The sequence below is a fragment of the Oryzias latipes genome, chromosome 1 (genome assembly GCF_002234675.1).
Source record: "Oryzias latipes chromosome 1, ASM223467v1".
In the NCBI taxonomy this organism is placed as follows: Eukaryota; Metazoa; Chordata; class Actinopteri; order Beloniformes; family Adrianichthyidae; genus Oryzias; species Oryzias latipes.
The window spans coordinates 8727727-8754974 of NC_019859.2; the positions used below are offsets into that span (position 1 = coordinate 8727727).

The following is a 27248-nucleotide window of genomic DNA, read 5'->3' on the forward strand; positions in this document are numbered from 1 at the left end:
TTCAGATAAACATGTTTGCTAAATCTAATGCAAAATTTCAAAGCTAAATAAAAGTTGGATGGTACAGAAACAGACAGACAGACAGCAGGTTTCTCCCTCATCCGGTTTATTCACAGCAGCGCTGAAGTGACTGGCTTCACTCGGACACACAGTGGAAAGTCAGGCACACTGTGGGGAGAGCTCACGTCTCTGACAGCAGATCCAAAGTAGGCACTTCTGAAGCAGACAGTGATGGGAGTTAATGCCTCTGTCGCGTCCGGTTCACATCTGCGTGGGAATCAAACTGCTTCTCAGCAGAATTTTCCTGATTCATTTTTTCCTTCAACTTTTTTAATTCCTGGTTGTGAAACAAAATCAAATCAAGGAGAAAATAAGGAACATTTGTGTTTTGTTTTGTTTTTTTGGGTGGGGTGGGGCAAATTTCTTCAAGCCGCAGCATCCGTTAAGAGAGAAATCTGACATTTGGAGCTGCTGCAGACCCAACCTCCATCATGCGGTTGATTTGTAGCTGCATCGAAACAAAGGATGGAAGAGAACGTGTGCATCTGGAACAGATATGTGAAGAGCTGCATTTGTGCCTCGTGTTCTGCAGCCCTCCAGCATATAAAAAATTACCCCCAATATGACCTTCCTGTCGTTTGTGGATCATCACAAAAGAGAAACAACTCTCCTTCAGCGTCACGAAGCCGATCGCTGTAAACCCCAGAACAAAAATGCAATTCGAGTATAAAAATGTACCAAAATCTCCTCAATGTTGCAGCCTGCTGAGGAAAACGTCCAGTAAAGATTCAAAGAGGACAGAAAAATAAATTACCCCAAAGTCTCATCACCATCATTCCATGGAAATAATTTACTAGTGTTCGTCTGTGATTGCACGCAGAGATGGGGAGGCAGCAGCAGCTTTTGGAAGCTTCTCCGTTTCTGCATACAGCTCCGCCCTGCGCAGTCAGGTGCGTTTTTGGTCCCCAGTGGACCGCCTCGGTTGGCGGTCGGACGGCGCCCGTCTGTCCTTCTGCCCATCGGGGCTCTGTCCACATCACCTTTTCTGCTCCCAGATCTCAGCCATGTTCAGGTCGAGCCGTTCGAGGCTCCGGAGAGCCTGGATGTTCTCGGTGTAGAAGGCCACGTCCACCACCACCAACCTGCAGACAGAGCCGCCGTCAGTTCTCAGGCCCCGCGGGTAAACATCAGGAAAAGGTCATGGAAAAGAATCCACTCATGACCTCTTTTAGTCCATGGTGTTTACACTGGACAAGAGAGAGGAACTTCTTTTTCTTTTTCTACTGTTCACTAGCACATGGCTGCACCTACAGTTGGAAGAGGCTCGGTACAAAATATTGGCACACTTCGTTGGCCATTAACCCTTGCGATTTTCGCAGATTTTTGCGATATGGGTATTGCACAGCTTGAAATTGCGATGATGATAAATTTGCGATTAATTGTGCAGGCCTAGTTGACGTGAGAATCTGTGCTCTAGTATCAGGAACAGGTGCTTTTCTGGGGTCGCGCTCAAGTCATTTCATGTTTTTTCGCTCTCCTGTTTGGGTTCATGAATAGAAAGGTTAGCTTGTGTGTATACATCTGTTACCCGTGCTGTGGTCCGCCGTCATTTACGACCCCCAGTCTGGCCAGCTGCCTCTTAAGGTGCATTTTGAAACTGGCGTTGATCCTCAGGAACAACATCTGTGCAGGTCAACACACCTGTCTCTTAGTGAAACTTCCCCAGACTCGGAGCTTCTGACACATTCGGTTTGAGACAGGAAGCGGCAGATCCTCACCTGCGTTTGTTCTTCCGGCAGAAGCTCAAAAATGGCTTCGTGCATCTTCGCCATCTGCTTGCAAACGTTCCTAAAGCAGGTTGACGGCATTGGAGCCTTCACCTCGTACTAAGGAAGGAGATTAGTGAAGCAGTTTGGAAGAAAACTTTCTATTATTGAGAAGGTAGAATCACAGCAAAGCAAGCAGGACAGTTTTCCTCTTCCTTTCATCTCTTCATGAATACTATATTTCTTTATGGTATATATAATTAAGAGGAACCACAAAACAAAAGAAATAATGAAGAACATCCAATATTTACATGATAACATTAATTATTCTGAAAGGTTTTACCATTGCTGTCTTAATTAATCAATCATGTCTTTGAGCTTAGATTATCGCAGGTGTCCCGCAGGGATTAATACTCGGTCCTCTACAATTAACACTTTACAATAGTGAGCTTTCATTGTCCAAACTGTAGCATTAGAATGGAGATAGATGATAAAATACTGTTAGTTACAAAATTAATTTGATAAAAAATAAATTAACTTTACCAAAAATACCATATTTTTTTAACACATCATGAAAATACATGTAGAAAAATATTTGTCAAAACAGGTAAACTGTATAATAGCTAGATACAAGTTTTAATTGCTTTTTTTTTTAAAGATGACCCATTCATGTACTTTACAGCCACAGGAAAGCTGAAAGATTAGATTTGTGTGTATTTATACAAAAAATGGCTTTGTATAGAAGCATTTGAAATTTATTTAGGCAAATATTTAAAAAAAAAGTCAAATAATTTCTGGTGTTACAGTTTTTAAAAAGTCAACATGCCCATTAATTTTCTTCTAAAAAAGCTGCAGTTTGATTAAAGAAAAGCAGTGGAACATAGACTGTAGAACAGACAGCAAGCATGTGATGACGATCAGGAAGTTCTCTTACCCTGGATAAAACCCTCTCAAACAGACTGTCCATGATGGCCACCAGCTTGGCAGAGATCTCTGCAATGTGATCGTTATAGTCCTGAAAAACATGAGACAGTCTCAACTGCATAACCAGGACAACTGCACCACCTTCAGGTCTCACAGGTTTCAAAAGCTTTTCCTAGAAAAAAATAAGTGCGTCTCATTTCCGACTACATGGAAGCAGCCATCTTTGGAGGAAAGTGGCATCACATTCAATGAAATCCCTTCTTTTGTTCCTAAAGTCTCACTCTAATCATCCGTTTGATCTACTGTAAAAGCTTTATCAGTGGTCTTTTAATTATGATTATGCCGGGGTTTTTTTGGCCAAAGTAAAAAACTCTGTGGTGTTTTCTAGAGCATAGATTAGGAGCTGCAGTAGTTCGTTAGAAATTGTAGGTGGGACCACTGGCAAAAGTAACTCCGCCCCATTTTCCCCCTCACCCATAAGTGAGCTATTTGTTTACACGCTCTCCCACCTGGTGCAACAAAAATAGCAAGCGATGCTGGAGCTATCCAGGCGTACAGTTTTGAGCCAAATGTCAGCTTGGATGGAAAAACAAAGACCTACATCGATCCAGTCGTCCACAAGCAAATTTATCTGGATGGAGCGGAGTGGGCAGCTTGTGGCCCACCCAGCCCATTTTAACGTCACAAATGCAACCTTTTTCAAATGTTCTTTTTTTACATGCTCCTGATTCACAAAGATTTGAATTCAGGAAAACTCAGAAATTTTAAGCTCAACTTTCTTTACATATGTCCTCCATCATCAGAAAAATGGTACAAGAATATCTTAAACACACCAAAATGACTATTTTTTATCATAATGAGTCTTTAACATTTTAAATCTTGATTGAATCTTCGTAGAGAAGCAAAGTTTCATTTAAAGGTTCTTTTGATGGCGTTGTTTTCTACACTGCCCCCACCAACACCTTGTGCTTTATGAAACCCAGTTATTTCCATGGAGACCAGAATCGGTTAGCAGCCCAGAAAGAGGAGAAGGGGGAGGAGAAGAAATAAATGTAAAAGTAGAAGTATAAGATTAAGCCATAGGAAGGAAAGAGCAGGAGAACAAAACAAAGCAAAACTAAAAGAGAAGAATAAAAAGATCAGAGCACAGGTGTGCCGCAAACCTCACAAACAAACCCTCTGAGAAAAGAAAATCTCCATGGAACTAGGGCTGGGCGATATTGAATTTTTCATATCACGATATTGTTTTTTTCATATTGTGCGATAACGATATTAAAAACGATATCAAATAACTATATTTTTCAAAGTAATCTTTATTGCACACAGTTTTAAAAGACCACAAATAAATTCAAATGTTTGAACTTTCAAGTTTAACAGAAAAATAGACAAAAAATTGACACACAATTATGTCAATATAAAAAAATGTGCAATAAACTAAAAAAATTCCCAAGAAACTCATCAGTTTCTTTAAAATGCTCTTCAAGAAATTAAAGAAAGCTTAAAAAAAATGTTCTTATTTAAATACTTTGTGAAATTTCGAATAGCTTTCAAGACAAGTCAAAAAAGAACAACAGATCAACTTAAATGACCTCCTATTCTGTGAGGCAACAAATAGGCACCTTGGTCAGTGTGATTTCTGCTAAATGAACAAAAGCCTACAGATTGCGGGCAAGGAAGACATGTGTATCAACCATTTCAGGTTTTAAAGCTACCCTTTGACAGGTTACAATATTACCCCCTGTACTAAATACCCTCTCAGATGGGGTGCTGGTCGCAGGGATACACAAATAGCGCTTTGCCAGGCAGCTAATCCCCGGGAAACTTTTCTATCCGACTTAGATAACCGAAAAACGTCCACACGGCGGAACTTTTCGGGCCGGTCCGTTCTACAATGCCTCTTGAACCTTCATCTGCGCCCGCTTGGCTCGAGTTTGTTAACTTCTCTTCAGACGGAACATTCATTTTCTGCAAGTGTTAGGATTTGCAACATATGCAGATACTAGCTTGCATCCTAGCTTGTAAATAACGTTCACTCTAACTAGACGTGGCGCAGTTTATTCAGTGATTGGTCTAGCCCTGTGATACTTAATTCTGATTGGACAAGAGGGCGGGTCTTCCGGGGGTTTCTCCCGTGTTCATTTAAAACGAAAGTTTATCGCAATAGACTCATTTCACTATCGAAAAAATGTAATATCGCAATAACGATAATTATCGTTTTATCGCCCAGCCCTACATGGAAACCAAACAAGCAGGTGTGAATGCACCCTAAATATGTATCCGTGCCTCCTTATCTACCTCTAGACCAGGGGTGGGCAAACTTTTTGACCCGTGGGCCACAAAGGCTTCTTAAATTTGTCAAAAGGCCCAGATCAGGAGCAGATCTGTGTAGTGTTTTGATAATCCACCTTATAAAATTGCGTCTGGACAAATGAAATAGTTTAACGGGCTGCATATCGCCCAACACTGTCCTAGACTCTTCAGGAGTTTGTTACCTTGGTGATGTGGTCGAAGTGTCTGAGGACGCTGAACTGTTTGGGCTGCAGTTTGGTCTCAAAGTGGGCTCTGATGATGGGAATGTAGTGAACCACCAGCTGCAGGCAGCGGGAGGCTAAAGCTGCACAGAAAGACAGCGTCAACAGGAAACCTTCCCTCCGGAACAACACAGCTGCTTCGGGAGCTTGTGTTTACCCAGGTTTCTGGTTGTGATAGTCTTCAGACCGACGACCTGCAGAGCTCCGGCTCCCAGAACCAACTGGCAGCAGCGCGAGTTGAAGTGCTGCCAAAACAAAACAGGAGTTTTCTTTAACCAATGATTTCTGCTCGACAGTTTGTGACCTGAAGACTTTCCGTCAGATGATGAAGAGTTTACAGCTCTGCTGGGAGCTCTCACCTTCAGCAGGTCTGACAGACGCGTCAGCATGTCTGTGGTGATGGACGGGATGTCGTTCACACACCGGCAGTATTCCAGAAACATCCGTATCAGCAGCAGAACCGTTCTGAACAAACAGAGATGCCGCCGTCACAGACAACCTCATCAGAGAGAAGTTCCTTGTTTGTAGAGGAAGACTTACCCAACGACGGCGTACTTCTGTCCATTAACTAACAGAAACTCAGCAGGTTTCCTGTCATCTGGACCTGAAAGGTCAGTTTTACATCTGTCAAGTCTTTTGGTTTTCAGTAGAAATGGATGAAGTTCAAATCAGCAGATAAAAAAGAACATAATCTGAATCACAAAATCAAAATCAGATAATTCTTACAGAAAGTGTTCTGCTTTAAGTACAATAAATAAGAGATCTGTTGTTGTTAGTCTTCAACTAAAAGAAAAAGAAAAGTCTCTTTATTTTTAATTATTTTAACCCCCCAAATAATCCGTTTCAAAATAGAAATGAAAAAAACATACTTGTTTATTCAGTCACAACATATTGCTTCCTCAGAAAAGAGTTTGTTTGGTGGATAGTTGTAGAAATGGTCAAAGTGTTTGCAGTTACCTGAGGTTTTGCGCTCTGGTAGTGTAATTTTGCCATCAGCGATGGAGTTTACCAGATCCTGAAACTCTGTTGGGACCTCCGCCTGCTTCCAACGCTCGTTATCCAGAAGGAGGCTGCAGGAGCAAAACCATAAAAGTAATTTCAATTATTCTGGTTTTGTACATTTGCTCCCAATTTTACCATGAAATCAGAATTCAAGTTTCCAATCTGAGCGTGAGGATACCCGAGTTTGGTTTTGCGTTCTTCGTGGAAGCGGTGGACGAAGCGGTTGGCCTGGCTCTGCAGGGCTCCCCGCAGGGAGACGCTCCTCCTGCCGCAGAGATCCTCTGTGTCTTTGACGAAGCCTTCAATCGTCCGTGACAGAGACACAAACTCAGCCGAGCTCAGGCGCTCCAGGGAGCCGTCCTGTTGGAAACGAGAAAATCTAAAATCGAGCAGAGACTCCCCTGAATCTGAACAGCAGTTGGCGATGATCGTCCTACCCGCGCTCTGGCCGTGAGCACTTTGACGCAGCGATCGTGGCTGATGTCAGACGCCGTGTGCAGCAGCTCCTGGATGTGGCTCATCACACGGTTCAGCTCCACCTCTGTGGGCATCAAGCTGTCACCCGACCTGAACAGAAGCACAGAAAAGAGGTTAAAAAACCAACAAAAAAAAGATTCACTCCATCCACCTTCTCCTCATTATTGTGATTAAATGCTTAACATTCCCTGATCAGCACCATCAGTTGATAGTGGACTGCTGGCTTTACCTTATTTCTCTATTGACTTACACAAAAGCTGATCGCATCATTTGAGGAATATGTTTTAGAATTATTTTTAGTGGGCCTCTTTTGCAGTTTAAAGAGTACCGATTTAAAAGATTTGGTCATTCAGATATTTTTATTCAACAACCCTCCTTAGAAATTCAGGTTTCCTTGTTTTAAGTTTTTGTCTAATAACTAAACTAAACAAAGTGCTACCTGGACCTGAAAACAGACAACTGTCTGTAGACTTTAGAAATAAAAAATAAGACCTTTTAGAATGTTTGTGTGTCTTGTGCTTCATGACCAAACTCTTCCTTTTGTATGTGGCATCCATTAAACTTTCCTTTGTCTATTTTCTTCCTCAAAATCCTCATCCAGATTACCTGTAACGTTTATGGTCCGGTTAAGATTCAGGTGTGGATTTTCAGGAAACATTGATTTGCACCTCATAAAAACAGAAAGTCAGCAGTACCGTGATGGGTTACGCACACATTCTGACCAACACAGAACCAGCATGGCTGCCATAAGAGGAAAATACATCCCTCTGCCACTTTATTCAATAACATTATGTGGGAGGTAGTCAAGCATGCATCAGTTTTTTCTGATCCTGAATGTTACAAAGCTTCCAAAAGGCCTTTATCTAGTGTTACTTTAATTGATTTTTACATCCATCCATCTTTTGAACCCGCTGATTCCCCAAATTAGGATCATCAATTAACATTTTTGGACTGCGGGAGGAAGCGGGGTGCCCAGAAAAACCCCCCCACACATGCATGGGGAGAACATGCAAACTCCACACAGAAAGCACCCAGCTGGGATTTGAGGGATTTTTACAAACAGTTCAAATCAATGATGTTGCTGCTGTGACACCAAACAACAGCCATTTCTCCTGCAGTGTCTTAAATACTGAGCTTTTACTTATCAAGTTGTCCATTTTATTCATTTATTCCGTTTTTTTTTTTAACCTTTTAGTGCTGCACGTCTCCTGCATCAACAGAGCATTTTTGTTGTTGTTGTCTGCAGTAAAACAAATCTCTGAAGCTCAGACAGTTTCATTTTCTAAACTTTGCAGGTCTGATGATCAGCTGCAGCAGGACAGACTCGTCTTTACAGCAGAAGACTGATCGTGCATCACGTGTCCTGTGTGTGTTAGAAGTAACTTTAAACATGGTATGTGGATCAGTTTTTCTCATTTTGTTCATCAAAAACCCAATTTAATGACAGTTCCTTTTAAATATCTTTCTCCCTACTAACTAAAAGTTAGGAAAAAGAGGTGGTGCTACAAATATAAAGATTATGTATTTTTGGTCTGGATTCTGACTCTACATCAGTGTTTTTCAACCTTTTCTGAGCCGCGGCACACTTTAAGCTTAAAAAAAATCCCGCGGCACACCAGCATCCAAAAATGAAAAAAAAAAGGAGAAACTCATAGTCTGTATTGATCTACAGCCCCTCCACAATCTCACATGCATTTTTGTGATAATTATTGCAAAAAAAGCTGGAAGCTGCAGCTGTTTTTCTAAAAGATGCAATAAAAGTTAAGTTAGAAGATTTAAAAAAAAGTTTGAAGTGTGTTCGTTGTTTTCAAGACGTTTAACAACAGAACTCCTTTTACGCTGTCACTCTCACAACCCAATGCATCATGGGAGATGTAGTGCATAAAAACGGCCGGCGGAGATCGCTTTTCGGAGCTTCATGGTTTTGTTCACTTGTTCCACGGTCTGATACCGGATTCTGTGGAAAGCTACACCGCTAAAGACGAGCTTTAGCTGGTATTTTTGTTAGAACTGAGCGACTTTACGAGCTAAATCGAGACAAGGAAGTGAAGACTTTAACCACTTCTGATTGGGCAGACTGATGACATGTGATTAAGCCTTCAAGAATGATTGGTGGAGACAGGTAAAGGGGCGGGACTTTTCCTAAATACAGCCGGAGCTGCAGCTGAATCGCGCTGCCGTCATTCTTATCAAAATGTCTTTAATAAAATAAAATAAACGCAAAGAAAAAGTATTTTACGATCTTTTATATTCCTAACTCCTCGGTGTTTTATCAGGGCCTGTTTGGATGAACACAGAGCTGAAATCCTGGAGATGGGAAATGTTTTTAGATCAGTTATTGAGGGCAATTTCCCACGGCACACTAGTGTGCCGCGGCACACTGGTTGAAAAACACTGCTCTACATCATCAGTTAATTCGATTTTTCATTTAATTTTCTCTGAATAGATTAAATGTGATTATCACCTGATCCATGAGTGTTCTGGATTTTATTTTAGCATAAGAAACATCTTCACTAAAAAGGAGACATTTATTATTAGGAGCATGACACCAGAGAAAATCTGCATTTCTTTCTAAGCACATCCAAATCACTTTAACCTGGCATCACAAACGTTCTGAATTCTGAGTTTTTCAGTCACATTTGCTGGGTTTAGCATTTTCTCCACCATTTCCCTTCTGCACTTAAAAAAAAAAAAGTGGTAAAGTTTTCTTTCTTTGGGACCTGCCAGCCAGCGAGCTCCCAATCGTTTCGTAGTCTGACATTTCTGCACAAAGCAGCTCAAAATCATATTTTAGGAAATTTAAGGTGTTGTTTTTTCCTAAATCTAATAAATTACTAATAAATTACTCTCAGGCAAGAACCCAGCAGGTCAGCAACGTCACAGCACTGCAGTTTGACATCCGAGGACAAAGAAAAAAAAAAAAAATAAAAATGGAAAAAAGAAAAAAAGAATCACTCACATCAAGCTTTGCTCTCTGCTGACAGAAATCTCTGTGACCCCACAGGCCGGGATACTGCCGGCAGATTCGTCTCGGCTCTGCTGGACCCTGACGCTAGCTGCAAAGTTCTGATCCTGACCCGCCTGCTCCTGTCGGGCTTCACTCAGGGCATCACTGATGAATAAGCCCTCATGGGTGAGGTATGCCAGCTCAGCCTCCCCCTTTAAGAGCAGGGGATCCTGGGAAACCTCACAGCTGGATGCTGCTGAACTGGCCTCTGCCAGGAGCCGGTTCTTATGGTTTGAGTCCAAAGCCTCCAGAACCACATTTCTGATCACATCTGAAGTAGCCTGATGGACAAACATGAAAACAACAGACGGAGCAAAAAGTTTCACAAACGGCTGAAACTTTCAGGTCATACATCATATTTTGCTTTGTTTTCAAGAGTTTTAATGCATTGGTGCAGTTAAGGAGATTGTTGTGGTGCGTTCACTGACCTTGATTCTCTGCAGGAAGAGAAGGAAACAGTCAAAGATGTTTTTCAGCAGTTCGAACCACTGAGGAAACGCCATCAGACGCATCTGGTCGGCTAGCCTGAAAACGGCAAACAACCATTTTTTCATCAGATCCGTTGGAGGGTCTGACTATCTGAATAAGTTTATTCTGTTCACCAAGACTTTCAGTTTTTCTACACTGCAAACAAATGTTTATGAAAACCGTCAACATTATCTAACAAGAACTTAAAAGTTTGGTTGAAAAACAGTTTTATGGATGAACAGAAATGTATGAAATTAAACAGCTCCTCGTGAAATCAACTAAAAACGTTTGAGGGGAAAAACTCCACCTGTGTGAACAAAGACATTTTCCTTCCCTTTTTTTTTTTTTTAATAGTACAGTTCACACTGATGTTGCCTTCAGGTGAAAAAAAAAAAAAAAAACTTAAGTGCCTTTTTTCTCAAAGAGGATGTGTGTGAAGAAAATGAAGCCCAAAATTGCTTTTCTGAGTAATTCTTTTATTCAAATGATTGTGAATCAGGACCAGAAGAACAACATGCCGTTTGAAAAAGAGCTTATTTGTGACACATGCTGCTCCGAGCTCTCAGCAACGGGGAGGAGAATGGGGGTGGGGTTGCTCCACGCCAACGGTCCCGCCCACAACTGAGATGGGAATTTCTGATGAACTACTGCCACTCTGCAGAAAACATGCTCTGCCAAATGACAGTTGTTTTTTTTTATTTGGGCTACAAACGGCATAATCCTTATTAAAAAGACCAATGGAAACACGTTGACTACAGATCAAAAGATGATCGGAGTGGGACTTTGACTAAAATAGATCAATTTTAGAACAGAGAGACAGTCGGCGTTCTAAACGTTAGATTTAGTATCGAAAGCATTTGCGCAGCAATTTATTTTGATCAATTTTGTTTTATTTCATTTTTTTGAAAACTGACAGGTGTGACTGTTCCATTTTGAAAAGGTAAGGGGATGAGTTGAAAATATGACCATAGGCCTCGCCCATTTTCAAACATATGTCAAAGACCAGGCTCACCATTTTGACTGTGAGGGGTTTTTGAAAGCAGATCATAAATGCATGTATTTCTGTTACAAAGGTGGGCCACTCCACACTGCTGTGGACAAGAACCTCTTGTTCAACAAGTGGTTACCTGGTGACCTGGCCTGACTCCAAGGTTAGTGTTTAAACCTCGTGGGGTTACCATTTAACCAAAGATCAAGCTGTAAAAACTTTAAAAACTGAGGATGCAAGAAATGAATGATTTCCTTTTATTATGTCTGATCTGCTGGAACTTTGAGAAATGGCAACAAAAGAAAGTATGAGCATAGAATCGTGTTAAAGCTTTGAAAACGTCAGCAGACTGACATGCCAGCATTGATTTGTTTAAATGAGTTTATGATGTGTAACATTCAACGTTAACAGGATCTAAACTATGAAAAATGCCTTAAAATAACAGAGCCATGACAAGATTATGGCTAAGCACTCATTAGAATAAACTCTGGATCAGTCATATCTGTGATAATTCTATTACCGGTACTTGTGTATTTTTCTATTTGAGGAACATTGTGTCTTTGAGATGTCAAGGAGTAAAATATGAGACTTACTTAGTAACGACTTCAGTGTCAATTTCTTCAATGTTCACAAGACTGTCTGCCACACACTGCAGAACAGACAGATTTGGTGTCATTTATTGCTCTGAAACCAATTCCCATGTGCCGTTTAGCGTCTGCAGGAGCACCTGTGCGACGATGGCTTTAGCAGCAATGATCATCTCTTCACTGTAAATATCCAGAAAGTCCAGCTTCCTTTGTCGCAACAGACCAAACACCAGCGACTCCAGACGCTCCTAAAACAAACAATCATAAAATGAACCTTAACGACGGCTCAAATGAGGTAATAGGCTTAAAAAAGGCAGAGAAAAGGTTTCTGATTATTGACAAATTAAAAGTCAAAGTCATTAGGAAACGTACATCGAGATCTCAACCTTTTCTGAAGATCTAAACATGTAATAATTCAAATAATGGTACTACATCTCCAGGTCAACAGATGTGTTCTTTGGCAATGAGACTTATCTAAAACCCATCATAAAATTCACACAAATGCTCTAAATCTTTGATTAGAAAACAGTCCATTACTTCACTTTGTTTGTTTAAATTGTCATGGCAACCAGACACTTTTAGAAAATTACAATTTTTGTAAAAAGTGGTGATAATAGGGCCATGCTACAAAGCAGCAAACTGTCCAGGATGTACCCTGCCTTCACCCAACAGTAGCTGGGATAGGCAGAAGAAACCCCATATTCCATATGGAAAATGGATGAATGGTGAAAATAGCTCCGCCACCTGCGGAGGCCGCCTGGTTTAGACAGATATAAAGGCGCTGCTGCGACACTGGATTTGGATCTAATAGATGTATCTGTGGACCATTTGAATAAATCAGAATGTGTCATGGTGTTCCACAGGGTTCCAAACTTGGACTTATATAATTCCTCCAAAACATGCAGATAACACCCAGCTTTGCATAATAAAACTCACCAATTTAGCTACTTTTAATTACCGGTATGTTCCTATGTAAAATTAAAGCACTCTTGATTTATATATATAAACAATCGGAGTGCTTCACAGTCAATCACTTTGATGGATTAAACAATTAATCCCACAAGAAGTTTGATTAATGAAGAAGGAGGTTGGATTTTTCATTTGATTTTCATGAACGACACATCTTTGAAGAGTACAGCCAACCTTTTGTGAGACAGCATTTGGTTTGGGGACCTGTGATGAACACAACAGTAACATAAAAGTGGTTTCAGTGCCAAGCAAGATTTCCATAGAAAATAGACTACAGCTACTTTTTTTTTTAAACCTATTGTTTTAAATATAGATACATTTAAAATAATTTCAAATGTATACATTTTATGAAACTACGTGGAAAATGTAACAATTCCCAAAATCTCGTTTTTAACTGATATTTTTCCTTAAAACTGACAACTAAACCTCACAGATCTGAAGGCAACAGAAAAATTTGGGTCATTTAACATTGAAGTCAGTTTTTAAAGTTTCTGTTTTTTTCTAAATTTAGATTGCAAACATTCTGTATTTAATAAAAAAAAAATTATTAAATTATTAAAATCAGATTAAGTCTGAATTAGCATGAATGCTATTAAATTTGTTAAATAGGGGCGAAATAAGTACCAAGGTTTCTGGATTTTTTCATACAAATGTGTAAAGCGTCACTTAAGTCAAACTGGGGGACCCGTTAAAAAGCTTTCAAGGTGGCATCTTCTTAAGTGAAACTTTTTTTAAATTCAGGCTTCAATGGATTAAACTGATGCCTCTATGGCAGAAGATGAAGGGTAAGAGTGGTAAGGGAACACTCAGACCTTCTCCAGGACCTGCTGCTCTTCCCTCAGACTGCGGCTCAGGTCGCTGCGGGCGTACATGCTGAAGTCCTCCACCATCATTTTATCGATTAGCTTCTCCAGCTCACACAGCTGGGAACCCAGATGCCTGAGGAAAAAACACTTGGCGTCAGTGTTTTTCATTCATGAGCTTCTCTTCAACTTCAGTTACCTATCAAATATTGCTTCTGCTTTGTTGAATTTTTTTCAAAATACAACAAGAATATCTGACAGTTATTGAAAAGCAGACTCTACCTGAAGCTGTGGATGCCCTGCAGCTCCTGCTGCAGCACCTCCTTGGTGGTGGCGATGAGCTCCAGTGCCCCAACAAACTCTGAGGTGGAGAGCAGCAGCTGCACGGTGGGCTGCGTCTGATGCACTGCGGCCATCAGCTTCAGCTTGTTGTGCAGCTTGATGCAGTTGTTGCGGGTCAGAGTAGTGCGGAGGGCCTGCAGAGGCCCCTTGCACATGATCCGATCCATGGCAGCGGTTTTGCTCCGAAGGACAGCCACTGCCTGCTGCGTCTCCTTCAGGCGGTCCTGCAGCTCGTGCTGCGAGGACATGGCGTGGAAAAAAGCATCGGAGCGCAGAGAGATCTGCCGAGCGATGCTGACCTCCACGACATCCAGGTAGTGACTCAGCTGGAGGGAAGAGTGGGGGAAGAAAAGTCAAAACAAACTTCCAAAACCATTGGTCTCTTTATATCAGAATTTTTTAAAAAGCTTAAAAAAGATGTGCTATAGATGTGCTTAGCAAAAAGCTCACCTTCTCCTGCAACAACTTTGAGGAGGCCCCATCTCTGCTGCTCTTTCCTCCAGCACTGGGAAAGTGTGACCACGGAAGGACGGCGTTAAAAGTTGATGGATCCTCCAGAGCAAAGTTAGGTCTCATAAAAATCTTAAACAAATCAAGGAAAACCAGCAAAAACCACATTAGACTTTGCTAATAATTACTGGCAGGAGTCCTTTCCTAAAATTCCGTGAAATCCTCCAAACAAATGATTCTTGGTCCCAACAAAAACAACATAATTTCATAAGGTATTGACGTTAAAAATCCATGTTAGAGAAAAAAATACCTTTGGGACTTGTTCCAGCTCAGCTCTGGATTTGTCTGCAAAACAAAAACACTCACAATGAATTATTCGCAGTTTCAAGAAGCAACAAACATTAACATTTTATTTTGAACAACATGTCCAAACACTAAGATTTCCACATTTGGAAGCCAATTACAGAAACGGCATTTAAGGCAATGTTATACAGTATAATATTGTCTTTAATTACATGTAAGTTATGATGTTTATTATTCAGACTTTGCATCGCATCTCTTATGAAAGATATTCCTTTTTTGATTCAAACTAGGATTACGTGGTTGAGGTTTATGCAGTAATCTCAACACGTCTGTGCTTTGATTCACAGAACGACAGCCTCTTCCTGTGCTAAATTTAATCTTTAGTTTCAGGTAAAATCGTCTCCTTCGTACTTTTCTCTGTGAATTTATTTAGTAGTTTCTGTAATATAATCTAGTTGGGGGAGATATATTTTAAAGATGAATAAAAGATGGAACATAATAAAGTAAAATGAAAAGCCCACTCTTAAAACATCTTGAAAAAATACAATCAAAAACAAACACCTCGCCTAATTTGAAAAATTAATTGAATTATGAACTAGGCTGTTTGAGGACATGTATAAAATAATTTAACCTCTTGAGACCTGGCGTCCACATACGAGGACATCAAGTTCTGGGTTTTATTTTCACTTTAGTTCATTCTGATTTCTGTGACTACAAAAAACCAAAAGAGCTTGGGGTCTAAAGAGGTTAAGATTAAAACTGCGTTTTTGAGTATTTCTTTATTCAAATCTTGATGGATCAGAAGCAGACAACAACCCCTGCTTTGAAAAAGCTCATTTGTGACGCAGCAACTACAATGGGCAAGCCAAAGTCTACCTGCTCCGCTCCAACTCTAAACGCTTCACTTAGACAAATTAGATCCGCTAACGTCTCGTCTGAGCTGAATTCTAGCTCAAAACTGTACAACTGCATTGCTCCAATTGCTTTCATTTTTTTGCTACGCTAGTGTTAGCTTAGGGTTGTGAGGGTCTGTAACGCTAACGGGAAAGAGTGTAAAGAAAGGCATGCCAGAATATCAATGTTGGGGCTACTTCCACACCAACCGTTCTGCCCGGAGGCGAATTTCTAATGAAGTCCTGTTCTGCCGCAGAAATTATGTCTTAAAAAAAACACATTGGCTTTTTAATTTTACTAAAAACTTCATAATCATTAGTAAAAGACCCCCCCAGGAATGATTATATAATGGAAAAAAATCTAGTTGGAGTGGGAGTAAAAAAAAAAATTAAAAAATGTGTTGCCAGGTAAAAATAGGAAAAAAAAATGACTAAACACTTCATGATTTAAATGATTCTTGAAGAACCTGAGTTTTACAAATCCTGTTAGTGGTTTAACAATTAAAACTGCTTTGAACTGCTTTTAAGTGGCGAGCACAAAAACAAATATTTTAAAAACCTATAATAACATTTACAGAGCAAAAATTTGTCATTTTAAGGACATCTAGCATCATGTTCTCCTGTTACTGAATTAATGAGGGCTTCAGGCTGGTGCAGGCCTGTAGCATTAAATGATTTATTCATACCATGGTTGATACTGGAGATGGAGTCAACGTCGTCTTTGTTGGGGCAGATCGTCTTACAGCGTTCATGAACTCGTTCCCTCTAAATGTAAACCAACCACACACACAAATCTTTAGACTTCAATATTAATCAAATTTAAGCCTTGTGTTTGTTTTTGGTGGAACAAAAAGACACAAAAGCAGAATTTAAGCTCAACAGTGTTATCAATTGAAAGATTTAAAAAAAGTCTGAACACATCCATGGTCAAATGAGAGATTTAAAAGGAGCAAGAAGCAGAGAAGGAAATGTTTTAAAAAGTCATTAAATATTGTGAGAATGCTGGTCTCATTCTTTTCTATTGTGAAACTTGAATGAGGAAATTAAACCAACCCTGAAGACAGAAAGTCACATGATTGGAAACTACACAACTAACAGAAACTGAAAGATATTTTATATCAAAGGGAATTCATAGAAGACAAAACATCCTGGTTTAATCAGGGTTCTTTTAAAGATTACAAAAATTAAAGCTTCAGATTTTTTTTATTTTGTTTTCTTTAAATCGAAACAAAACAAGATGCAGCTTGTTTAAAAAAAAGTGTTAAAAGATAAGGTTAAATAACTAACATGGATGAATAAAATCAACAAGACTTGCATTCAGAAACCCATTTGACAGCAAATTAAACTGTGGTGAGTTTTTCTAAGTGTGTCTGCTGTGCTGCTCAGAAGAACCAGCACCGCAATATATCCAGTACAGACCAAAGGTTTGGACACATCCTCTCATTCAAAGAGTTTTCTTTATTTTCATGACTATGAAAATGGTAGAGTCACACTGAAGGCACCAAAACTATGAATTAACATGTGGAATTATATACATAACAAGAAAGTGTGAAACAACTGAAAATATGTCATATTGTAGGTTCTTCATTGTAGCCACCTTTTGCTTTGATTACTGCTTTGCACACTGTTGGCATTCTCTTGATGAGCTTCAAGAGGCAATCACATGAAATGTTTTTCACTTCACAAGTGTGCCCTGTCAGGTTTAATAAGTGTGATTTCTTGCCTTATAAATGGGGTTGGGACCATCAGTTGTGTTGTGCAGAAGTCAGGTGAATACAGAGCTGATATTCCTACTGAATAGACTGTCAGAATTTGTATTATGGCAAGAAAAAAGCAGCTAAGTACAGAAAAATGAGGGGCCATCATTACTTTAAGAAATGAAGGTCAGTCGGTCCGAAAAATTGGGAAAAATTTGAAAGTGTCCCCAAGTGCAGTCACAAAGACCATCAAGCGACACAAAGAAACTGAATCACATGCGGACCGCCCCAGGAAAGTAAGACCAAGAGTCACCTCTGCTGCGGAGGATAAGTTCATCCGAGTCACCAGCCTCAGAAATCACAGGTTAACAGCAGCTCAGATTAGAGAGCAGGTCAATGACACACAGAGTTCTAGCAGCAGACACATCTCTACAACAACTGTTAAAGGGAAACTGTTGGAGTCAGGCCTTCATAGTCAAATATCTGCTAAGAAACCACTGCTAAAGAAAGGCAACAGGCAGAAGAGACTTGTTTGGGCTAAAGAACACAAGGAATGGACATTAGACCAGTGGAAATCTGTGCTTTGGTCTGATGAGTCCACATTTGAGATTTTTGGTTCCAACCACTGTGTCTTTGTGTGACGCAGAAAAGGTGAACGGATGGACTCTACATGCCTGGTTCTCACCGTGAAGCAAGGAGGAGGAGGTGTGATGGTGTAGGGGGGCTTTGCTGGTGACACTGTTGAGGATTTATTCAAAATTGAAGGCATACAGAGCCAGCATGGCTACCATAGCATCTTGCAGCGGCATGCTATTCCATCCGGTTTGCGTTTAGTTGGACCATCATTTATCTTTCAACAGGACAATGACCCCAAACATTCCTCCAGGATGTATAAGGGCTATTTGACCAAGAAGGAGAGTGATGGGGTGCTGCACCAGATGACCTGGCCTCAGCAGTCACCGGACCTGAACCCAATCGAGCTGGTTTGGGATGAGCTGGACCGCAAAGTGAAGGCAAAAGGGCCAACAAGTGCTAAGCATCTCTGGGAACTCCTTCAAGACTGTTGGAAGACCATTTCAGGAGACTACCTCTATAAGCTCATCAAGAGAATCCAAAGAGTGTGCAAAGCAGTAATCAAAGCAAAAAGTGGCTACTTTGAAAAACCTACAATATGAAATATTTTCAGTTGTTTGACAGTCAGCATTAAGGGGTTAAATCCACCAAGTGGTTCCCGAGCGTGGCTGTGTCTGCAGCTCACCGCTTCCCCAGGGGATGGGTCAAATGTGAAGAACAAATTTCACACACCTAGGTGTGTGACTGTGATTTAATTTAATTTTGACTCTTTCCCCAAAGTACCCACCCACCCACATGGACTCTGCCCCTACCCCATGTACTCTGGCCTTCCCCAATGTAATCTGCTCCCCGTGAAGTCATCTACCATTTTCTGATTCAGCTTACAGAGATGCAAAGATGTTACCTGGGTCATCTCCTGTAGGTAAGGCCCAAACTGTTCTCTGGTGATGATGGGGAGGTAGAAGGAGGGCATCACCTCAGTCTCTGTGAAGTCCAGCCCCCAAGTTTTGGTGAAAAAGTCGGATTCCCGTTTGGCAAGCCGCGGGTCGTTCAGAGCAGCAGGGAGGTTCACCTTCGAGCTGTACACAGTCCACCGGTCGTGCTCCTCCACCACAGAGGGGCCGTTACACAGGCTCCGCCCCTCACCTTACACAAAGACAAAAATGTTTTTGTTTGGATCAGAAGATGGTGATCAGCCTCCACTGTAATTGTTTAAGCCTGATAAGCATGTGACAGTGTCACATTACACTGATGTTGTACAAAACGTAGTTCGAGAGAAATTCTTAAGACAAGGTACCGTCATGAATTTATGTTTTGTATATTAAATGTATGAATGTCCTCCTGCCATGGAAAAAGTGGTTGCCTGTTTTTTATTTTAACATAAATTATTCTTTAAAAGAAAAAGAACTAAAACAAAATTAATGGGGAAACTTCATTAAGAGACTAGACAAGGCGGTGGTGACGAGACAGCGGCACTTCCTCGGAAAAGCCAGTGAGGGGTGTGGCGCGAGGATTTCCCCATTCACACCTACTGGCCGCGAATAACAGTTCCATAGGGGGATTTGTTTGGAGTGAGCTCAGTGATTTTTTCGGACGCTGAGTGCTTTGACGGAAAAAGGAAGAAACCCACCGGGGCCGGGTCGTCAAAAGTGGAAGCATTACCGGGAGGTGCGATTCCCACAGCATGAGACCTGCTTTGTGATCAAGAGCAGGAGGGTTTGCTGCGAAATGTGACGCCAGAGATCCCGGATTCAACTCTGGTGAGATCGAACCATTTTCTTTTAGTTACTGGTATACCAGAGCACAGCGATTGCTTTAGGGATGTTCCTTTTTTTGACTCTCCTCATTATTTTTGGAATAACTTTCTGAGTTCGGAGAGTGGTATTGAACTCTCTTAGACTGAATTAAGACTGGGCACGCTTCATCTAAAATGTTTGCTCTCGAACTGACCAATGATCATTTTGTTTGAACTCTCTAATTTAAGTGAAGGTATGGAATGATGCAAGGGTCGTATCTGAAAATTTCTGTTGTGTTTACCTGCAAATTGTTTCTCTACATTAAGACACTCTTTATTGTTTAATCTCTTTTCGTGTATTTATTCTTTAGTAACAGGACTGGTTATCCAAGTGAATTGTTAAAAGCTCTGGCAATTTTCTTGTCTTAAATATTTTCTAAAAACCAACACTTCTGTAAGCTCACCTGGCAAGATTGTCAATAAAAAAAACCCACAACTGTTTACCGTTTGGTCAACGGTAAACAGTTTAAAAAAAGTTTTTAAAAAAAGAGAGAATTTTCTGCCAAAGAAGTCCTGGTTGAGGGCTTGTTGTTGCGTTGCTAAAGAACATTGTTGTACGAGTTGGATTTTTTTTAGAAAAAACCCACAGAACGGGAATTTTAGCTGAAAATAAAACTAACAAGTTTCACACTGTTTGTTGCCTCAAACAATGTACAACATTTAAAAGTCTATTGAGCTACATTTTTAAGTGGAACTAATTTATCCTTTAGTGAACTGTGTCTATAAAGACTCTCATTCATCCAGGTTGATTCCATCATAGTAGTAGGTTTAGGGGCTGTCATCTGGACTTAGTTTTTAAAGTTAGAAGCGTTTTTCACCTCTTATCCAAAAGCAGGGCTTCAGACTGCGACCAAATGGTCGCATTTTGGGACCCAAATTTGAGAGTGTGCGTCTGAATTTTACATCAAGTCGCACATGTGCTACCAGTAAATTTGCCTCCCCCACCCTCCGTATTTTTTTATACATTAAACGTGGAGGAGGAACGTCAATGATCAATGAAATGATCGATGAGACGTGAGCGCATACGCATGCAAACACACACACACACTCGCACACATACTCATGAGACGCGAGCACACACTCGGGGGAGGGGCCTAGAGATAATCGAGCGCGCGTAAACATCTGTGGGAATATCATCACAAGCCGATTGGGCGTGCGTCTGAGCTATGAGCAAGCGAACTATTGATTCGCTCTTCCGACCGGCGGCTAGTGTACACCTTTTCATTGTCGTGCGCGGAGCTGACAAAGCAACCAATCACAGTGGGGTAAATGACTCTTGGGGGCGTGACATTGACCGGGCTTGAAAGCAGGAGAACATTTAAGGCAGGACACCTGACAGCCCCCTCCCCGGACCACATTAAGGAGTTCCTTAATTTCCTTTTTAGAACGTATCTATTCGATCGTAATTTTCTAAATACATGCAGTCCGTGCTGAACTTTTCTCTGGGCCGCACGGAGCCGGAGGAGTGTTACGGCTATGGTGCCGGTTTGGCGCGCGGCGGCACGGCTGTCACTGCAGCACACTGCTCCCGCGGGAGATGGTCAGCTGAGGAGACACACCTACATGCGTGACAGCTAACGGAGCTTGAACATTGAACATGTGCGAGCAACAACAAGATTTAGTCTTAGACGCACTTAAAACACGTGGGGAAAATGCAACGATAGACGTGTTTGAGGTGAACCAGCACCGCGCCTGGATCGTTAGCGAGACCAGTATGACCTTAGTATGATCTGTGTTATTATATATTTTACATTGATTTGAATGTTTTGTAATGTATGTAGCCTTTTTTAATCAATTGGTATTTTAAACTATTTTAATTGATCACCCAACTACAAAAACCCATCAGGACACATGTCCCATAATGCATTGTTTTGTAGTCATTAGGGCCGCTTTTCAGTCAGCACATTACTAAATTTCCAGCTGTGTTCACGTAGGTTGGGGCCTTGCTCCCGCCCCTTTTCTCGTGATATTTTTGTGATGATTGACAGGTGATGTTGGAGCAAAAAGATACGTCACACACCAGGTGATCTGCTCAGCGTTTCCTCCACCTGGGTGATCTCAAACACGCTTATTGTGCATCTTGGCTGCACTTATTTGATGTTACCAACATAAATTTCAATCAGTTTTGGAGCTTTTCTCAAGCACTTTTTTTTTTCATTCTGAATGTATGGTATTTTTTTTACTATTTGTACTGTCATGACAGCGATGGTGCTGTCAGTTTACCTTGTTGCATCACTGTATTATTAGTAATACAGTGGAAATTAGTAGATTTGGTTAGCATGTTGATTTACGGTATGTGCCCCTAAATTTTCTGGTTGTGCCCCTAAAATTTTCATTTAGGGGCCACAGTGCTCCTAGTGAAAAAAGTTAGTCTGGAGCCCTGAAAAGGCTTTGTCCATTCTGAATTAGCTGGTAAAAGAGCTGGTATTTATGCGCTCATTGGGGAGGAGTCAGACCTGAAACTGGATGGAATTGTCAACTTAGCCTACATGGTTTCGGGTCATTAAGAGTCCTCAGCTGGGGGTTGGGGAGCCAGTGACTCCCTTTCCAAACTGGTCATCTCTTTCAGCCACTTACTTTGAAGTCATTTTGGGGGAAACGTTACCGTGAACTGCTGATTTTTATTTGACTACGCAATGAGGAAGTGAAACAAAACCAAAATTAAAAACCCAACATGAAGTCCAGCTTTAGCAGTAGACTCAGGCTGGTGGGACCAAAAACGAAGGCGGAGAAAGTGCCATTCAGAGCTGCTTAAAAATTTACAAACATTATTTTTAAAGCTGAGGTCAGAGGGCAATTTTAACTATGGCACCTTCTTAGAGCTGCAGTGAATAAGTTCTAGTTTTTTTTTTCCTTTTATTGTAGGAGAAATGCTATTGTTTCTTAGCAGCTGTATTAGTCTGAAGTCATTTTCTGATTTGAACAAGATGGATGGATGTCAAGAAAGGAACAAACAGTTGATCCTCACCGGTGGGTTCCTTGGGGCAGACATCAGGCAAGGAGCGGATGGCCCGGATGTGAGGGGCGGAGGGACCCTGCTCCTTGTGGAAAATCCCATCTCGACCTTCACTGCTGGGACGAGGCACTGGGGAGGAGCTGTGACTGGAGGCCATGGCATTGGGACTTGCCTCCTAGGAGGCTAGCTGGAGGAGGAAAACGAATCATTATGAAAAACAACACATTTTAATACCAGTTTGGCTCGTAGTTTGATCATCTATCAAAAGATGAGGACCATCCTAAAGCAGCTTGAGGCTGTAACCTTAAGGATGTTCTGACATTAAATGTAGAATTTACCGCTACCAAAAAGGGTGGCCCTCCAGAGGAAGGAAAATATTCAGACCCTTTAAATCTTTTTAGATTTAAAATAAAAGTTTTCTTTTAAAGAATGTATTTAAACATAACAGAGAACCTACAGACAGATTGACTTGTACTTCTGGTGTTTGCTCTTTGAAAGAGAAAAGGTTCCTGGTTTAAAGAAAGTAACTTCAGTTCATGTCTGCTCATACTTTGCTAAAAACACAAATAAATGAAAAAGTTTAGCAGCAGTTAGGCCTGCACAATATACCGCAAATTTATCGTTATCGCAATATCCAGCTCTGCAATATGCATTTCGCAAAAGACAGTGAAAATCGCAATAAATCGTAAACCTTAAATGTGTTAATACAACCTTAAGGCAGCTTGAAGCATTTAACGAATCAAATAAATCCCTTTATGCATTTGACCAATCGGATGGACGTCTTCACCTTGTTGACCAATCGGATGGAGGCCTATTATATTACATGTTTGTTTCCTATGTCAACGAGGGTCATTTGGAGTATAATTTTTAAACTGTTGCAATGAAATGGGAATGATGTTTTGTTTATTTTGTTATTTGTTGGTATACCGCAAATTATACCGTTATCGCAATATTAATCTTAAATATCGCATATCGCGAGTTTTCCTCATATCGTGCAGCCCTAGCAGCAGTTCAAATACATTTTCCCTTTTGTTCATCCCTAGAGTGAAGTATCCCTCAACCTTTACCATTTCTTCCCTGGAGGACCTTCTTTCTGTGGTTTAGGGTTTTTGTTGGGGCTACATGCTCAGGTGAGTTGGTTGTTTTCAGGTGATTTTCATCAGAATAAAAAAAAAAAAAAAAAACTTAAAAAGGCTGTTTGTTTTTATTAACCATGCGATTTAATTTACATTTTAGTTCAGGAAATGCAGTAACCAAAAATATTCATTTTAAATGTCTCGAAAGGCTCGTTTCCTTTGTTTGTTTTAGTCGTTCTGGTTTATTAAAAACACAGCAGCTCTTATTTAGGATTCTCAAAGCCCCACTTTTGACTAACAACACATAAAGTTGGTGACATTTTTGTTGGTGGTTGGAACTTCCAACATAAATTATTTTGAGATGATTTTCCTGATATTGTGCTGACAGTAATGAGACGGGAGATTTTTCCTGTAATCCCCTCATCTCTGTGATGAGATTAACAGCAGAGGGTCTTATACGTCTGTGCTCTTAGTGGTCAGCACAAAACATTAATGCTTCAGTCCAGCGTTAGTCTGCAAGATGCTGCTTCAACGAACCGCTTCAGTGAAGCTCCAGAATTTTCATAGTTTAAATAAGTATTATATCATACTATAATAGGTCAACAGTGACAGTTTTTTATTGCATCTTATTTATATTATACATTACAGAAATGCCTTAAAATAAAATGCTATTTCAGGATATTTTGTTAGGTAAATAATAATTCCATGAGCCTTTATATTTTATTTTTCTTTAAGGCAAGTGTCATCCTAAATGAGTAAAAAAATAAATAAAACCATCAAGTCACAGATTGAATGATTTTAAAGTAGCAGCGCTGTGCGAGTTTCGGTGCATCAGGACTATTTCTGCACACTTTCTTTGCTACATCACAAACATTAATGAGCAAAAGTCTAGGAAAACAAAGTGATGTAATCGAGTGCATAAAAGTGCAAGTGCTATTTTTGACTAAGAATATTTGCAGGAAAGGGAGGAGATGGTTTAGGGACAGCAGCACTGAGTAAAAGACAAGAGAGCGAGCTGAAAATGTTTAGATTCTCTTTGAGAAAGCTGAGGATGGATAGCATTAGGAGGAAGAACACTGGAGTGAGTTCATGTTAAACGTTTAGGAGAGAAATTCAGGCAAATCCAGGCAATTCTGACAAAAGAAAAGAATTAAGGCTGCAGTGAAGAAAACATGAAGATGCAGACTTATTTACCTGGTAACAACCTTTCATTCAACTCAGTTTATTTTACTCTAAAAAGTAGTGACAGTGGTTGTCTTAAAGCAGCAACTCAAAGCATTTAGGCATGTAGACATGATCAAGATGATCTGTGCAGTTCAAAGCGAACACAAGAATGTGATTTAAGTGACTTTGCATGTTGCATTGTTGTTGGTGCCAGATGGGTTGGTCTGAGTGTTTCATTCACTGATGATCTACCATGTCTAGGGTTTATAGAGATTGGATCGAAAAAGAGAAAATATCCAGTGATTGGATAATAGAAGATGGGAAAAACAATAGAAGATTGAAAAAAACGTTGTCTGGTCTGATCAGTCTCCATTTCTGCTGTGACATTCGGGTCTGAATTTGGCATTAACAACATGGATCCATCCTGAATATTGTTGCTGACCATGTCAATCCCTTTATGACCACAGTGTACCTTCTGATGGCTACTTCCAGCAGGATGAAGCGCCATGCCAAAATTAGTTTATGTTCATTGGACTCAAATGGCCTCCACAGTCACCAGATATAAACCCACAGAGCACCTTTGGGATGTGGTGGAATGGTAAATTGGCATATAGATGTGCAGCCAAAAAACTTGCAGCAAATGCATGATGCTATCATCTCAATAAGGACCAAACTCTGAGGAATGTTTCCAGTACCTTGTTGAATCTTTGCCACAAAGGATTAAGGCTGTTTTGAAGGCAAAAAGGGGGGGTCCAACCCGGTACCAGTAGGGTGTACCTAATAATGTGGCTGGTGAGTAATCAAGCATACTGGGAAAGGAACTGATAAGAAATGAAGTGAATGTGAACCAAATACATAACTAAAACAGAAAAACTACATTTACCATCTGATGTGATCAACTCAGAGAAAAGACAGGAAAGAAACAGTAGCTGTGATGCAAAGGTAGGTGGAGGGCCCATGTTTCGAAGGTTGCAGGTTCATTTCCTGCCTTTCCTGCTCGAGTGTCCGTGGGCAAAACACTGATCCCCTCAACCTTTCCACATGGTTAAAGATTATTATTGTAATGCAAAACACTTTTGACCTTAGAAAAGCCCTATATTGATATATAAATAAGTAATTAACAGCCATCATGGCTTCAACATTCATGAATGTAAGAAAGCAGACAAAAAAGATCTGGAGTACAAATGTCCAATGTGCCCTGAAGCTCTCACCACTAGTATCTGTTTTAGTCTGTTTATAGCAAGATAACCAGAAGCATAGTGGGTCACCTGAATTAACCTTAACAATCATCTTTATAAGATTGGTTTTATATAAAAAAAATTCCAGAACTAAAACGGGAAACTGTTTTAGAATTTAAATTAAAAAAGAAAAACTCAAAATGCTAATTTTAGCATTTTAGCTTTGACAACTTTAGAAGACAGAAGCTTTTAACAATGTCTTGACTTCAACTGTAGGCTGAAACTAATTATATAAATGAATACAAAGAGAGTGTATAAACCCACTTTTTAACTATCCCATGAAAGATTAATTAGACTTTTGTGTTACAGTTTAAATGCTCCGACCTGAGCTGTCAGATTTGCTCTGCTGCTAACTAGCTAGCATGAGCTTGTTGGTAACTTTCTCATTTTTCTGTTTTTAATAGAGTTGACATGAAAGTGTACCTTACACACCGATACAAAAACTCGATTATTTTTTAATTCTGCGCTGAAAGAGAAGAATATCGCAGAGTTGCTGTCAAAGCTAAAGCTAATGTTGACGGTTACAAACAGAGCACAGGGCTAATGCTAGCAGAGACAGAAGGAGGTTCCGCGCAGACACCAAACAAGCCGAGATTCGTTTGGCAGCCTCGGAGTACCGGTCGCTCGCCTACCTGTCGTGTGGAGCGCAGCAGTCGGAGTTTCCCTTCTTTACCATCCCAGAAACTTCACAGGAGCCGGGAGGAAAACAAGCTGGCACACTGTGCAGTCAGCACCGGCACTCCGACCATCATGCAATGCGGGGGAACACAGCGACGCGGCTTCTCCTCTTTCACATTCACACACAGACTGTTAAAACAACGCACTCACACCAGTTGTGTCTGTGATTTGAAGCCCAAAGCTCTCTGCTGCCACCTGTCGACCATACCGGTAACAACTGTTTTTCCAGAAAAAAAAAGTTTCAATTATACTTTTCTTTTTTTTAAACCAATTTAGATGCAAATATTGAACAGAACTCAAATATTTAAAAAGGCCTCCTTCTAAACTAATATATTTTTACATATGTCAGTAATTTTAATATAAATATTGGACAAAGATCACTTCAGGTAACAGAACATGCAGTTTTTGATCATTACATTGATAATTGTAATCTGAACTGTTGGAAAAACAGCCTCCATTTTGTTTTACTTTCTTTGTTGACTTTAGAAACATGTTAAAATCTCTGTTTAAATGCCTCTTCTGCTTCTGCTCTGATGAAACAGGATGCAGTTTCTAGAAAGG

The 27248-nt window shown here is 40.4% G+C and overlaps 1 protein-coding gene across 3 annotated transcripts; it reads right to left on the reverse strand.

The window, feature by feature from the left end:
- Positions 1–87: 87 nt before the first annotated feature.
- On the reverse strand, positions 88–26839 carry vps54 (VPS54, GARP complex subunit). Of its 3 annotated transcripts, none has more exons than XM_011473287.3 (24): positions 26642–26839; positions 22544–22718; positions 18685–18926; positions 16197–16275; positions 14625–14659; positions 14315–14446; positions 13805–14190; positions 13532–13658; positions 12894–12923; positions 11891–11998; positions 11757–11812; positions 10136–10232; positions 9660–9988; positions 6661–6790; positions 6402–6583; positions 6179–6291; positions 5762–5825; positions 5581–5686; positions 5379–5466; positions 5183–5304; positions 2701–2781; positions 1779–1886; positions 1589–1683; positions 88–1142 (listed from the first exon to the last, which is right to left on the reverse strand). In XM_011473287.3, exons 2-24 carry the CDS (start codon positions 22686–22688, stop codon positions 1037–1039), a joined length of 2961 nt encoding a protein of 986 aa, XP_011471589.1. In that variant the 5' UTR covers positions 22689–22718; positions 26642–26839; the 3' UTR covers positions 88–1036. The 3 variants fall into 3 exon arrangements, with proteins under 3 accessions (XP_011471589.1, XP_023810988.1, XP_004065822.1); XM_023955220.1 differs by lacking the exon at positions 26642–26839 and adding an exon at positions 25467–25593; XM_004065774.4 differs by lacking the exon at positions 12894–12923 and having other exon boundaries at positions 26642–26838.
- Between the last annotated feature and the right edge of the window lie 409 nt (positions 26840–27248).